Source organism: Vidua chalybeata, chromosome 12 (genome assembly GCF_026979565.1).
Source record: "Vidua chalybeata isolate OUT-0048 chromosome 12, bVidCha1 merged haplotype, whole genome shotgun sequence".
Lineage (NCBI taxonomy): Eukaryota > Metazoa > Chordata > Aves > Passeriformes > Viduidae > Vidua > Vidua chalybeata.
Genome location: NC_071541.1, coordinates 20,841,629 through 20,857,225, shown reverse-complemented (window position 1 = coordinate 20,857,225; position 15,597 = coordinate 20,841,629). Strand labels below are relative to the sequence as shown.

At 42.2% G+C, this 15,597-nt stretch overlaps 1 protein-coding gene across 2 annotated transcripts; it reads right to left on the bottom strand.

The window, feature by feature from the left end:
* Positions 1-293: 293 nt before the first annotated feature.
* NINJ1 (ninjurin 1) lies at positions 294-15,246 on the bottom strand. Of its 2 annotated transcripts, none has more exons than XM_053954175.1 (4): positions 15,075-15,246; positions 7,871-8,105; positions 3,844-4,005; positions 294-1,944 (listed from the first exon to the last, which is right to left on the bottom strand). In XM_053954175.1, the coding sequence occupies exons 1-3, from the start codon at positions 15,144-15,146 to the stop codon at positions 3,851-3,853; spliced, it is 462 nt and encodes a 153-aa protein (XP_053810150.1). In that variant the 5' UTR covers positions 15,147-15,246; the 3' UTR covers positions 294-1,944; positions 3,844-3,850. The 2 variants fall into 2 exon arrangements, with proteins under 2 accessions (XP_053810150.1, XP_053810151.1); XM_053954176.1 differs by lacking the exon at positions 294-1,944 and adding an exon at positions 1,951-3,721.
* Between the last annotated feature and the right edge of the window lie 351 nt (positions 15,247-15,597).

Sequence of the window (15,597 nt, the reverse complement as noted above, 5' to 3'; positions counted from 1 at the left end):
AAGACTTAAAATACAGATTTTATGTCTGAGAATGTTTTGCAAATCTTACTTAATCACAATAAAAGACATGAGAAGCAGCATCAGAAGTGTGACAACCACGAGTGGGCATGAAGAGTCCTACAGCAGTTGGTGGTTTGTGAAAAATAAATACAGGAAGGAAGTTGTCCTGCGTGCCTCATTCAGAACTTGTTCTGAGTTATGTTTACATTAGTACAGCCCACAAAATTAAACCACTGCCTGCTGGATACTGGTTAAATACATGTTATAATGGAAATGAAGCAACAAAAGACAAATTAGAAAATAAAAAAAAAGTCTATTCCATTGCTAATCACACGAGTTTGATTTGTTTTCTGTTAGTAATTCTTACAGAACATATACATGAAAGTCTGGTACACCAATGAGCTTTGAGAATAACCAAAGAGAAAGGTCAGTAATAAAAGCTGTAAATGAGATGAGACACATGAAGTCCATCTTCTATTCTTATGTACAAAGGAGTTTTTGAAAATTGATGCCAAGAAAATTGATTCATACAAATCTGCATCTTGCATCTACATATAAGTGCAACCTAGAAAACTCAGATTTTTCTGATTGCAGGTATGATACTTTGGAAACAAAATAACTAAAATGTTTTTGCTGAAGAAATTCTTGTAACCTACACCATTATTAGCAATATTGTATTTAGAAAAAGTGTAAGTCCCTGAGCCAGCAGGTAAGAAACTAGAAGATTTTTATAACTCTATATATATATTTAAAAATAAAAACTTAAAAATTTATTTTGCTTTTAGCCACAAACTCATAAAAGAAATGAAACTGCAGCAATCAATGATGGGAAGAAAGAGAGGAAACTAGAGAGAAAAACTCAGTTCATTTTGCCATTTGAATTGCTGCTGACAGGCACTTGGTACCAGTTTAACAGGTAAAGTTTACCCTGGATCCTCTAGTTTACCAGTTGAGCCTAGAAAAGGTGGCACTTCTAATAGAGTTTCCAGAAATTTGATATAAGAAAGAACCTTTTACAATGAAGGTGGTGAGACCCTGGCTCTGGTTGCCCAGAGCAGCTGTGGCTGCCCCTGGGTCCCTGGAAGTATCCAAGGCCAGGTTGGACAGGGCTTGGAGCAGCCGGGGACAGTGGAAGGTGTCCCTGCCCATGGCAGGGGATGGAACAAGATGACCTTTAAAGGTCCCTTGAATCCAAACTACTCTATGACTTAAATAAATATAATGCACAGAATACACAGAATAGCAGTTCATGGTAAGAAACCATTAACAGTTAGGTTATTTGTGTCTGTGCATGAAGGACAGGAAATTTTGAGTGTGTCCAGAAGAAACAATACAAAAGATTACCTATGAACAAAACTAGACAAAAGAATGCTGCTTGTTTCTGTTTGTCTCATCTTTCCTTTAGCTAGATTGGAAAAAAAAAAAGCAAAACAAAAAGCTGTGCAAAAGCACAGCTACCTTTATATGCTGCAAAGGAAGAGCCCTGCTGGGCTACAGAGTACATGGGCTTGGTGCCAAGCTGTGAAATAAAGGACAATATGACCATGCCAGAATCAAAGGCCTGACATTTCTTACCGTCGTGGAAATGACGAATTGCCACACAAACCAAAGGCATGTAAAAAGAAAAGTCCTGTGAAATGCTACCAAATGATATTTCCTTGTTTCATGAATTTATATCACTTCTCTGAAAAAAATTAAGTTTCTTCAGAAATTGAAATGCCAATATTCCAGAAAAACAGCATCGTTGGGGCAAAGCTAACCTTTTCTTAGATGCCGAACATTTTAAATGTTAACACATGGGAAAATTTCAGGTATACAAGTGTGTTGGAAGCTTGAGAAAGCTGCTTGGTGTGTCCAGCTTCTTCAAGTTATTTTTCTTTCCCCACTGTGTCCAGTGTAATTGGCTCAATTGCAAATGGCATCTAAAATGAATGCTCCAGGTCTCTGAAACACAAAGATATTGATATTTTAGTGATACAGGAATTATAGTAAATGACACATTTGCTTTAAAGGGGGAATTAAATTTTCTGTGGAAAAGGGTGCATAATAGTAAAGGTGAAGCCAGAACATGGTGGCCACCCACTTCAATCAGGGGTTTGAGGAGACTGTGGCAGCAGACTGAAAAACACTTACTTTTCAGGTTACATTCAGATGATCAGATGTTTTTAGCAAGGGCAATGGGTACATATGAGCAAACAACAGCTGTAATGTTCCAAAGCAATGCAGAACTTTCACATTTAACAAGTCTGCAGCAAAAAATAGGTTCTGGACACCACATTTGGCTGTTTAATTAGGAAACTGCATGTATGAGAGCATGGAGGCAGGAGCCCACACCTGCTGGTTCTGTTCTGAGCTTCCTTATGCCTATTTCAGACCCTTGTCTCTGCCTCTGTCCCTGGTATTGTGTGTTTCGTCCCGTGAAGGCAGCTGAAATTCCAATAATCCTTCATGCAGCTCTCTTGGTTTTGCCAGTGTAATTTTGGGGTTAGTGCTTCAGTACTGCTTTAACATATACTGCTGAAGTCAACATTCTACCTGCATTTTGGATAATACCTCAGATAATCTATGTGTTCTTTGCTGTTAAAGTTAAATATTTATTAGTGTTTTTATAGAGACTATGGCCAGAAAATGCATTAAAAGTATCTTGTTTCCCTGCCAGAATTTCACAGGTTTTGGTTAAAGCAGAAAATTACACCCACACCCTGACAAAAATTACTGTAGGTTTTCATTTTCCTAATATTTTTTTACACTCATTTCCCCCCATGCTGTTTTGACTGATGGTAAATTTTGGTTTGACTCCCATTCTTGTTGCAGATTTCTGTTGCACCATTCATCTACAGATTAACGGTTTAAAGGCCTTGTATCTTCTTTTTCATGGAGAAAGGGTTTCCTGTAGAAGTTTGCACAAAGCAGTAATGTTACTTGCACGGGCTGGCTGTGTAGTACAGAGTGCAGCCATGGCCTGTCAGCCCAGTCATTCCTTCTGCAGCAGGTCTCTGACCCTGGGCTGAGATCTAGGAGACCAAGTGCCAGAGCAATGTTGGCATGCACAGACTTAGCAGTGCTATTTTAAAGGCAGATGTTGATCATGGTGCTTCTTGCATTACAAGCCTATAATTTAGGTTTATCTCCTCCCAATCTGCTCATCATAGCTATGATGCTAGGAAGATACCCAGTTCGATCCCCACAATTCCTATATTTATCCTTCTGTATAAGTAAAGAACAAAGCTGCAAGTGCAGGTAGAGCAACCACATTGTCCTAAATGGCCACATGTGAAGTGACAGTGCTCATCTTTGTGAGCTGAGTCTCCCACAGAGCAAAGCCCTGTCCTGGGGAGGACAGAGGAGTCACAGGATCTTAAGCCTGCACAGGAACTGGGAGGCTCCAGCATGTGCAGTGTTACATGTCAGATTTAACAGCCCTAGCTACTTGGAAACAGACTGTCTTCAGTGTTAAGTAACTGACTGCATGCAAACCTTCCTTAAAAAAAAGAAGAGGCATTTGGAGAAAGCAGAACAACATTATTTTCCTTATTGTCTCAGTCAGCAGTAAGGAAAAGGAGTGGCTAGGCCAGGACAATCCTTACACTTCCTATGGGTGACACATGTGCTGACATCAACTTTTGAACTCCACATTCACAAACACATTGTAATAACTTACCAGTTCCCAGCAGCTTCTGCTTTTGCACTAATGGGAAGTGAGCTCAGGTATCTGCAAGAACTTGAACAGTACAGATCAGCCTGTGGCTGTTTCTAAAGTGCCCCAGTGTGCCCTGCATTCCTGGATGCTGCGCCTTGCTACCTCATGCTGGTCCACTACCTCATGCAGGACACCACACTCACCTGGTCCTTACTGTCTTGATGCTGGCTCAGCAACTGGTTTCTGCACTCCAAAGGCAGTGATAAAAATATTCACAACTACTATAATGAATACCAGTCCAGTTGCAAGGTTGTTGAGGAAATTCAGCTTTCCATGTTTTGCAGGGTTGTTAAGGTCATATTTTACTTCAAAGAGAAAGGAGAAAAAAAATGTTTAATAATATGTATATTTCAAAATCCAGAATAAAAGGTTTCATACTGCTGCAGTTACAGAATTTATCTTATGCTAAGCTATTTGGATCATATTTAAAAGGGAAGTCAGAATCTGCAGTGTCAGTGAAAGTGCTAAGGGGAAGGTCTGTAACCACAAGGAGCTCATTAACTTCCAGTAATTAGCATCTAATCTCTGTGGAGACACATGGGAAGTAATGGATGCACTTACATCACTAGAAATCTTTCGAGTTCTTGATGTTTTGAAGCCTAGCTTTGTTGCAGACTTTAAGCATTTAAAAATTATTTCAGTCTTGGATACATGAAGCTTAAAGCCCTGACAGGATGAAGTTAAATTTCCTAGTTAAAATGCTACAAATCTCATTACCAGCGCTGGATTTTTTCTGTACTGGTGCCCTTCCCCAGCTTGTATTCCCTTGGTACTCCCTGCTTTTGCCCTGATTCTCTTTTTATAAAGCAAGGGTACTCTATCTGTTAAACAGTGGGAGATGCCAGAGCAGTGTAGCTGCAGTCCTTTCTACAGAGAGCATCTGTTGTGTTAACATTTTCCTTTGTTTCTTGCAGCTGTTTTTTGGTTGAACTGCTAAAGGGAGTGAGGGAGGCTCACACAAGCATTAATGTAGTGTAAGCTTTGATTCCAGGCTTGGTGATAGCATGCAAATTAGTTACATTGTGCTGATAATAGGTTTGGTTTAAGACAGTGAGAAGTCTGGGGCACTTGCCTGGCATTGTAGAATCATTAAGGCTGGAAAAGACCTCCAAGGTCATTAGGTCCAACTTTGACCAAATACTATCACACCCACTGAAACACCATGTGAAAACCCAACAGTTTCCTGTCTCTGTTCTCTAGCAGCAAGGGCCCTGCAGCTGAGACATTTGGCTACATTCCTTTGATGCTGATGGAGTGAGTGCTGATGAATTCTGGAGCATGTTTTGAGAATGGGTTTTGTCTGTTGAGACTCCAAGTTCTCAAGAGCATAAATCACTGGAGCTTGTGTCTGCATGTGCACAACATGTGAAAGTTTATACCAGACAAGTTTTTACAGCAACAAAAACCTAGAGCTCCTTCTGATAGGCACATACATAGAGATACAGCTTATGATTCTACCACACAAAATAAATCTTGTTACTTGCTTGTCCCATCATCACCCTATTCCATACTCCAGAAGTGAACCACTGAACCAATACCCCTTGTTGTTGAAGCACTTAAGTGGTTGCAAACACACTCGTGATGCTAAAGTGCTAACAGCCAGGTTCACCTGGGATCCCTAATAATGCTGGTTTGGTTTCAAGGAATTCCGAGCACCTGCTCAAATCCTGTTTGCAGGGCAGTCAAACATCACAGGCCAAGAGCATTGAAGAACAATGTGGGGGAACTGCCCTGAGAAGCTACTGCACACCACTGCAGGCATTAAATAATTTATGTTCAGTAGTACTTCAACCTTAAAATGAGTTTACACATCTGTAAAGCATCTGGAGGCATGTGGATGCTTGCACCCCAACAAGGCCTGGAAGGACTCTAAGTACTGCCATGTGAATGAAGAATAAATGAAACTGAATCATTAGTTCTGAAACATGGAATAAGAGAATTTGAGACAGTTGGATAAAAATGGAAAGGCAATAATGGCCTAACCTGTTATGTAAGTTAAAAGCAATCATGCTGAAAGGCAAACTGTCACTTTCAGAGCTGTCCCTTTGTCCGAAGGAGGGTCAGAGAAGACAAGTAATACTTGTCAGTTTAGGAAGAGCTCTAAACTTTTAAGTAGAATTACAGTAATCCTATCTTTGTAATTACAGCACTTAAGATGAGGGTGTTTGTGAATCTTAAGAACAGTTATTCTTTAAATATATTATTATAGTGGATTACTATGATTTCATGCCACTGAAACTATTTCAAGACATTCTTTGCTTTTCTTCCAAAAAGTTAAGGTCACTAAATCACTTCCAAGAACAAGTTTGCTGAACATTTCTCACATTGTTTTCGTGAAAGGCTCTTTAGAAGGAGGAAAAGCTTTTAATACCTAGTAGAAACTGTGAGAACTGGTAGCTTCCAGGATAAAACCCTGACTCAAGGAAAGAAACTGGATAGTAGCACAGACTTTTGTTTGGCTGTGTGAGAGCTTGAAGAGACAGAATTTCATGGTTGGACAGAAACAAACTATTCCTGCATGCCAAAACTATAAAATATACATTGTGAAAAGCAAGTTCTTGCTCTGATGCCTATCTTCATACCTTCATGCCCTATTTCCAGTCTTCGATCTCAGCAGGACAACACTGCTCCAAGAGTGCATCACCATAAGCCAAGGCCTCTGCTACCCTCAATGTGACAAAGATAAAATTGACAGCAATTTGTCACAGTACAAGTTGGCTTGTACCAGGCAATTAATTTGGCTATAAATAAGAAACCCAACTGGTTCCATAAACTGGCCCCTGGGTTGACAGGCAGGAACCTCAACCGATTATGTTCCATCCTAAGCTGCAGACATCTCACTGGTCAGGAGCTGGGCTGTGTGAGGATCAGATCAATCAGCAGTTGAGACCAGGGTTTTCAAATTCCCTATATATACTAGGTTTAGACACCAGAACATGCTGTTTGTCTCATGGAGCTTTGAGGTGTGTGTGTTGTCCCTGTCTCCGACCAGGGAACCAACGGAACATGTAGCCTGTGACCTAATAGTAATTTAATCGGTTTCAGCAGTGTCTTGCAGAAACAAGCATTAAAAAGCAGTATCTAATTTCTCAGTATATACTGAGAAATTATTGCCCAAAAGAAGGGAGCTTGTTTACAGCCTCAAAGCCTGCTGAAGCAACCAGGGAGATGCCTTCAACCGAGGAACACAGAAGTATTTTGCTGATTTTTCCATTACTCACTTCCCACACCTGCCAGCATCAACAGGTTGGTTTTTTTTCATGCCATGTGTGAACTCTTTTCAGTTACATTAGGTCCTAGGTCAGTTCCCGCTAAGGTAAAGGATGAGATTTGAAAAACATTATGAGAATAAATGATCCCATATCACTAGCAGAAATGATCCACAGCTGTTTCCTACCAGTGGCAGTGTCATTTATTCCAGGTGGGCAATGGTAGATGCAGTTTGATTGCAACACAGCCAAGCTAAAGATAACATGCCACACCAACATGACGATGGACATTTTTACTTTCACTTTCCTTTTGGAGTTCCACATTCACAATATTTTCTTACATGATATGGAAGAAATACATTTCAGTCATAAGATTAAGTAACAGGTCTTGCCAAAAACATTATTGTGAAACTGGATAGACTGCATTATCCTATCTGGCCTACTGATGTTTCTTTTACAGTATTTCATAACTTTCCTTCCTCCTCAGGCTTTCTAGAGGAAAAAATATTCATAGTATGGGCAAATTAGTAGGAGGAAGGTGATAAAAATTGAAGATTTCACATAAAGTTAGCTTTCCTCCCTTTGTTGCAGTATTTCTATGGTTTCAAGAGAAAATCTGTATTTTTGGATATTAGGAAAAATTTCTTCACTAAAAAGGCTGTCAAGCCTTGGAACAGTCTACCCAGGGAAGTGGTTGAGTCACCACCCCCGGAGATAATTAAAAGATGTCCAATTGTGATGTTTATGTACATGGTTTAGTGGCAAACAGGGAAATGCTGGGTTAACTTTTGGACTAGATGATCTTAGAGGTCTTTTCCAACCTAAATGATTCTGTGATCCCAACCTGAATTGGTTCTGAGGTAAATGCTTTTTAAAAGCAAAGGGTGTGTTTATTTGCCATCTTATAGGCCGTGTCCTAGAAGAAAAATACAAGTCAGTGGTTCTTGCTGCTGCTACCTACCAAGGAATATCAGGAGCACTCCCACTATAATTTGCAGGGTGAGCGACAGACTGATGAGAATAATCAGCGGGACGTAGAAGGAAAAGGAGGGCCCTTGCTCCATGACAGCTTTGAGCTGGGAGGCATTGGCCATCAGCAGGGCGATGTCCAGCATGCTCTCGGCCGCGCTCTTCTTGTTGGCGTAGTGGTTGATGTTGATGGGTCTGTTCCTTTGGAACCACTGCCACCTTCTGCGCTGGAGCCAGCAGAGAGGAAAATGATTATTCACGTCTCAATTGGTGGTCAGTGAGACATCACTTGGACCACCAAGTGATTCCTGTGATCATAAGGGCAGAGCCACAGCAGTGCTGAGATCTTCTGTGCAGTTTACCCACTGTTACCCCTGGCCTCCAGAAGGAGAGCAGAAAACAGTGCCTGTTTCTACTGCCCTTTGGCACTTTTTACAGCTTGCCTATAGGATCAGTCTAAACAGTCAGCATGTTTCTACCCTGGGAAAAGAAGAGGCTGGAAAGGCTGAAAAGTTTACACGGAGAAAAAATTGGGAGGGTAAAACCACCATAACACAATCCAGCAAACAACAGGTTGTTGTGACTAATTTACTCCTGAAGGCACACTTAAAAATACAGATATTTATTAAATTCACTTTCTCTCTTTACATACCCAAAAAGTTCCTTCATTACTCATGAGTCTTCTTTTAAGGACTGATTAAAGTTGGCCACTGTGTGAGCTTTGCTTGCTCTCCTTTCCTTACTACTCCTTCCTCCGCCATGCCACTGTCCAGGGCCATCCATACACCCGTACACAGATGTTTTTCCACTTAACTATCATATGATGTGTTGTTGCCAAGAATTGCCCAATTACAAGGGAATCTTTCTTTCCCCATTTTCACATCAGCTGGTTTTGGGTGGTTTTTCATTTGTTTGTTTTTTTAAATTGCTTTGCAAACAAACAAGAAAATAAAAACCAACTGTAGGCCAAACTTAGGGCTAGTTAAACCAATGGGATGAATATATGAGTGTTTCCTGATGATGATTCATGTGACCTGACTTGAAATTTGACTGCTTGTTTCCCAGAGGTGCCTATTTCTCTATGGATTAGATGCAGATTAGGGTAACTAGGTTAGATTTAGCTGCCCAACTCCACGAGGAAGGAAGAGTAAGTGATCCTCTATCCTGCTGTCACTGAACAGGTTAGGAATTTCATTACTTCTGCTCTTACTTCTAGACTTTAAAAATAATAGACAAATATATGAAAAGTAAGCTTATTCTAGCTGTCTTCTGTGAAAGGAGTCTGGCTTTGCAGGTTAGCTCAAATGCAGAAGACACACTCTAATTACTCTCCTCAGCAGCACTAAACATTATCAACTCCCAAGCCAAGCTTGCCACAGTCCAGACCTAAAAGCCTCCTTTTAAACAGGGTAGATATTCATGTACACACTGCCAGTTTTTTCAGGGTATTTAAATACCAAACTTGACCTGTTTTCACCAGACATGTTGTCATCCATCACTAGCCTAAATATGTGACTGAGTGTAATAGGGCAGCAGCAAATGTCAGAGCTTTTTCTCAACCTTTGATCTTGCCTTCACCAGGAAAAATGACCTGTAATCATGAAAACCCTAGAAACATTCACTTCCTGTCTCCTGACTGATGCTGGAAAACCATAAAACAAAAATTAAAAAAAAAAAAGAGCAAATTAGCCTTGTCTTCTTGGGGGCAAGCTGAAGGCCACTACCAGAGGTATTGAAGCTGATGCAGTCAGTACTAAATGGGCACTTTTTAAGATCAGACTGTGTGTTACACAGCAATATATACACAGGTAATGAAAGAAGAGATGTTGCCTTACCCTCAGGAGAGTGACAGTCTGTACAACAGAAATTATAGTAGAACTTGGTTATGTGTCTTTAAGGTATCAGGGGGATTCCAGGCATGCAGCAACATGTGCAGCCCACAGCACCAAACACTTACTGTGCTGTGATCACCCGCAGGGCCGTGGAGAGAGACAGTGGAATGTCTGGAGATTTTCTAGGATACCGGTAAAGGAATCCTTTTCCTGCAGGTGTCACTTGGCTAAAGAGCAGTATGCATTGCACGAGACCTGCTTCAGTCTCGGTGCAACCAAAACACCTCCTCACACACATTCAACATTCAAATTCCTTGGCAGAGACAAGCTAAGCCCTCATGTGTGTGTCTCCAAAGGAGTTTGAGCAAAGCCAGCACGTGCGTTCACATGTGTGTAAGAGCTATGTGCAGCTGGGACTCCATTCCCTGCAGTAGTATTCCCTGCCTGTCTTCAGGTCCCCAGTGCTGCAAAGCTTCAGCTTCACAGCAAAACAACCTGCCCTACTGGTCTATGCACAGTTAGACAAAGGACAGGAGTGAAAAGCCTCTCCCTCTTGCTGGAAGAATCCCATGGAAGAGCTGATTTTCACAGTGACATGGTGCTGGCCCCAAAGGCAGTACCACTCTAGGTCTCCTCACATAAGCAGGGGCTGTTTGCTTGCCCAGAGCACTGCACTCTGCAAGGATAAAGCTACAATGCCATGTCATAAATGGGCACATTTTTCGTTCTGTAAGACGGAACCTTCACTCCAAGATTGTATGGTACTGGTTCACAATCCCTCTGTGATAGTACAGACTCTGCATCTGCTTTGCTTCGTTCCCCATTTCAATGGTACACCCAGAAAAACTGAGTCCCTTTGAAATACAGAAAGGATTTATTGGTTACATTTATTAAAATGCAAATAACAAGCGGCTCTGCAGCAAATGTCCTTAGGTGCTGAGTTTCATGACTCGCAGCTAATTCCCACCTGGTGGTTCAACAGGAAGGAAACAGCACTGAAAATGCAAATATTTGAAAACAATAAAGTATCTTTGCTAAACACAGTAAATTGTTATAGAAAGGATTACAGCAGTTTTCTTTCTATTTGGGGTTAGTTATTTTATGGGCCAACAGCCTTCATTGAAAATGAGAATGGACCAGAATGACCTCTGCGTTTGTAATGCCATAGAGCAAGCTTCCTGAAAATCTCGTGTTTAGGAATAAGTCTGAATTATAAAACAATGGAAACTTGCTAAATAATAATGAAACTGTACAGAACTAAAGCTGAGCCATACTGAACTTAGTGGGGCTGCTCTTTACTGTGTTCTGCAATATTCTTCCCAATCAGAACTGTTAAAAATATGCTAAAAAGCAATTTTGTTTAAGAAGTAATTTACTACAGTTTTGAAGTATTACTCTTTCAGAAAAAATATGACATGGCTAATTTTTCCAGATCTTTGAGGGGAAATTTTGTATTTGGAAAAAATTCCAGTTAAATCAAAAAAGAGATGGATCAGACATTAAAGGAATAATACAGAACTAAAATAGAACACCATTTCAGAACTTTTGTTTTTTTCTACGATCAAACCTACAGTTACAGGATTGAACTAGCAACTTTGAACCAGTATTTAATAATACTTATAGTTGTAGAATTTCTATCCATATCTCCATCACCTACACACTGAAATTGCAAAGGGCCATATATGGCCACTCTGAAGTTAGACTTCCCCTCCAACTCAGAGATCTTGCTGATCTAAAAACAACCAGGTAAAATATTCAACAAATGAAAAAAATATTCTTCCAACAAAAATATTTAAGTCATATCAGTCATATAATGGATGATTACAGAATCACAGAATAGGCTGAGTTGGAAGGGACCTGCAGGGACCACCCAGTCCAGCCCCTGGCCCTGCACAGACACCCCAACAACCCCACCCCGGGCATCCCTGGCAGCGTTGTCCAAACGCTCCTGGAGCTCTGGCAGCCTCGGGGCCGGGACCATTCCCTGGGGAGCCTGGGCAGTGCCCAGCACCCTCTGGGGGAAGAACCTTTCCCTGAGATCCACCCTAATCCCCCCTGACACAACTTCAGCTATTCCTGCAGGTCCTATCACTGGTCACCAGTAAAAGACATCAGTGCCCCTCCTCTGCCACTCACAAGGAAGTTGTTGACCCCAGTGAGTCTCCCCTCAGCCTCCTCTTCTCCAGCTGAACAGACCAAGGCTTCCCCCCCCCAGGCCCTTCACCATCCTTGTGGCCTTCTTATCTCTAATGGATCATTTGTACACACCTCCTCAGAAGATACTCTGTGGTTTATCCTTCAAAAAAATTATTAGATCACTTGTTCAGTTTAGCACAGACTCAACAGAGAAATACCCCTACCCCTGGCTCTGGAATGAATCAGCAGTTTCATTTCCCACAGAAATTTAATTTTGAGGAGAGGGAGGACATGTTTATCCAAGCACCAACCCAGTGTAACATTAACTAGTTTGTGAAAACTCTGCAATTACATGCTGTGGTTGCAGGCAAATAAAAATAAAAATAAAAATTAAAAAAAAAATAAAAGAAAAAGAAAAAAGGGAAAAACTCAGCATGTGTTTGTATTTCATAGACATGATTTTCTAGCAGCTCCAAAACCCTGTGCTAAAGAAGAATCACTTTTATACAAACAGAACATGCAACTACAACTACATTAAGAAAAAAACTGTGGCAATCATGTTGACTCCTGAGAGTTAAAAATGTTAATATTCAAAAAGGGAAAAGTACAGTCTGCTGAGGGCCAAGCACTGTTTTCCTAAAGCTGTACTGGTTCCAGGATCCAGTTAAAATATTTGTACTCATTAAATTACTGTAAAATAATCAGCACATCTCATGACTAAATTTGTGAAATGAAGGAGTAACTTAAATTTGTCCACACAGCTATTTAAATAGAAGTTTGCTCCTGCATAATTTTTTCTGCCTTGCATTATTACTACTCATTCCAGTTATTTGGTCTTACAATACTATTTCTCACAACTGGGCTGTGGACTGTCTATTTTGTGTGGTTAACACACTGTTTGTTTAGTCTAGCTACTTAAAAAACATGCAAGCAAAAACTTATCACCAATAGTATCAATATCTGGAGTATACAGAACACTCCAAATTCAGTTTGATATGAGTAATGAGAACATACCACTTCAGGCTATATGCAACAAATAATTTCAATTTCAATTTCCTACAGGCTGGTTACTTGCAGTATGATGCCAAGAAACTGCCATGTTTTAAATTACTTTCATGTTCTAAATTACTCCTGAATTCATATATGGACTTCAACACATTTTTAGGAATAACATTATTAAAAGAGTTTATTTCTACTATCCAATTCTTGTTCACCTTTTTCATAGCTCTTTAACTCCTTCACCTAGCACGTTCTGTTATCTTGGAAACACTAAACTAGATTTTACAACATGGAGGATGGAGAGTGTTTCAATATGGACCATGAACAAGGAGAGCAAGTAGATGGATGAAAAAACAGTTGTAATCTGTATTTGTATGAACAAATCTTTTGAAGAAGAGATGAGATACTTCTGCTAGGTGTAATCACGCATATTAGTGAGGTGCATCACACCAGTCCAATCCTAGAAGCAAGGAATTTCTTGCTTCCAAAAGCTTGACAACTGCTAAAAAAATGTATTCAAATGAATGCTGGAGTAAAAATAAACCACATCAAACCAATGTGTGACCACTTGTTCAGAACTACGGAGAGCTTAACTGGTCTTTTAAAAATTTTTATGCTTTGATTGCTTTGAAGGTAACAACTACACCTGCATTTCATGTCAGCTCTTCTGTATGAGAAAGCAGTGGTCTGTGGTGAAGGTGTGCAAGAGAGTCTGTTTTCAGGAAAGGACAGATGCTGGGATGGGCGGGAAGGAAACAAGAGTGACCCATGTTCCAATGCCTGTGAGCATTCCTCAAAGCAGACACACTTTTGACTCCAATACAGAAGATCTAGGCAGCTGCAGATGGGTCTCTCCAGGTTTAGGTGGCTGCTGAGCTGGGGTGTTCTTTTGTTTGTGTGAATTGTGAACACTGGCAGATTTTTTAAGGTATCTTCTATTCAGAGATGGGTTTTTGAAAAATCTGTCCCCATCTGTTTTACCTTGCATGTACTTTTGTGTGTGTGAGTGTGTGAGAAAATTTAAAAAGTGTTTATGAAGTTCACTGAAGTGCCACTGTATACATTTAAAACACTGGAATAGCATGTCTCACTGCTTATTCTTTATATGGCACTTACTGAGAACTTGGGTTTTGATGGGAAAGATGTAACAAAATGAGGGTTGCTTGCAACTGAAGATGAAGTAAAACAGGAAAGTTGCTGAAAAATTCTTGGAGCAGACCACGCTGGGAAAAAAAAAAAAACCTATCAAGAGTACTTGTGATGCAATCATAAAGCTGCATCAAGAAAATGAGAGAACTCCTGAGAAGTCAGAGGTTTAGAGGAAACCACTCCAGACCACCAGTTTGACTTGCATATCCCAGCCGTGATTAACTTTAGGTAGGATTTCCAGGATTTATTAAAAACAGATTTTTTTTTTTTCTTGGTTTCATATTCATGACTCCAAGGGTTTGTCAAGGAGGGAGAGCTGGAGGAAGGACAGATGTGCTACACAATCAGCCCAGCCTGTCTGTAACCAGAACATTACCAGTGACACAGAAGAGGGTTTAGTACAGTGGTTTCTGTGTGGCAGAGACTTAGACTGGAGTAAGAGTTGCCTTTAGAGTTTAGTCCTTTCCAAAACAAGATAAAAGCCACTCTTTTACCCATCTGTTTTCTTCAGATAAATGGCATGTTCCACAAACATCCTTTATACTTAACAGAATGCAGATGGATATTTCCCAGTGAGGATGTCTGGTGATGTTTTGACTACACGTAGAAGGAAAAAGCTGGGTATTCTTGTTTTTATTTTGATTACTGCATGGAAATTAACCATACAGGCACAACTACTTCACTAATTCCACCTAGTTTTGTAACTGCTTATTCTGCGCGGATATCCTCTCCCAAGCCAGCTGGGTGGGCAAAGCCCAGCAGGTGCGGCGAGCTGCGGGCTGGCCCCGGGCGAGGAGGGCCCTGGTGACAGGTGACAGCTGTAGGAGCCAGGAGCGGCCGGGGGTGCTCTGCCCGGCCGTGCCCGGGCACACGGACCCGCGCAGCGGCCTTCCAGCAGGACCGGCGCGGAGTGCACGGAAGGCAGGTAAAATCCCAGCGATAACCGAGCAGCACCGACCACCACCGCATCTCGCGGAGTCCCCGTCCCGCCCGGCCTCGGGAGGGACGCGACGGAATGGACACGGCGCCGGGAAGGACGCGGGCGCCAGGTCCCCCCGCCCCGCCGGCCCCGGCCCTCACCTGCTCCTCGGCCGCCGACTCCGCGCCCTCCGCCGTCCCGTTGAGTTCGTGGGTCTCGCTGCTGGAGTCCATCGCGGCCGCCCGGGGCCCCTATTGTCCCGGGCGGGGCCGGAGGGGAAGATTCCCCGCGGAGCAATGGTTCCCGGAGCTGGCCCGGCCTCCCCGCAGCTGGCCCGGCCTCCCCGCACCGCGCCCGGGGCCACTCCCGCCGCCGGGACCGCCTTCCGCCGCTCTTCTCCCGCTCGTCCCCGCCTCCTTCTCTCCCTCTCCCCGGTCTCCCCCTCCCTGCCCGCGGGCGGAGGTTTCCGCGGAGGGCCGGGCCCGGCGGAGCTCAGCGCTCGCCCAGCGCCCCGGGCGGGCGGAGCGGAGCCGAGCGCAGGCTTCACCGGCACCGGGGCCAAACCCAGCCAGCCCGGGCTGGGCCCCAGTTCCCAGTGTTGGCTAGGAATCACGCTGCGTATTATTCTGTATGAAGGGAATTGGTAATGGACACAAATGGCTCATTTCAGAAATCTGTCTTGAC

What these genes read in the sequence shown, in the direction of transcription:
- NINJ1 (XM_053954175.1), bottom strand. Translation starts at nt 15,146, where the DNA reads ATGGACTCCAGCAGCGAGACCCACGAACTCAACGGGACGGCGGAGGGC. An exon ending in AGTCGGCGGCCGAGGAGCAG is followed by an intron (nt 8,106 to 15,074) that starts GTGAGGGCCGGG and finishes TGCTGGCTCCAG; the next exon opens with CGCAGAAGGTGGCAGTGGTT. An exon ending in AGTGCTCCTGATATTCCTTG is followed by an intron (nt 4,006 to 7,870) that starts GTAGGTAGCAGC and finishes TTCTCTTTGAAG; the next exon opens with TAAAATATGACCTTAACAAC.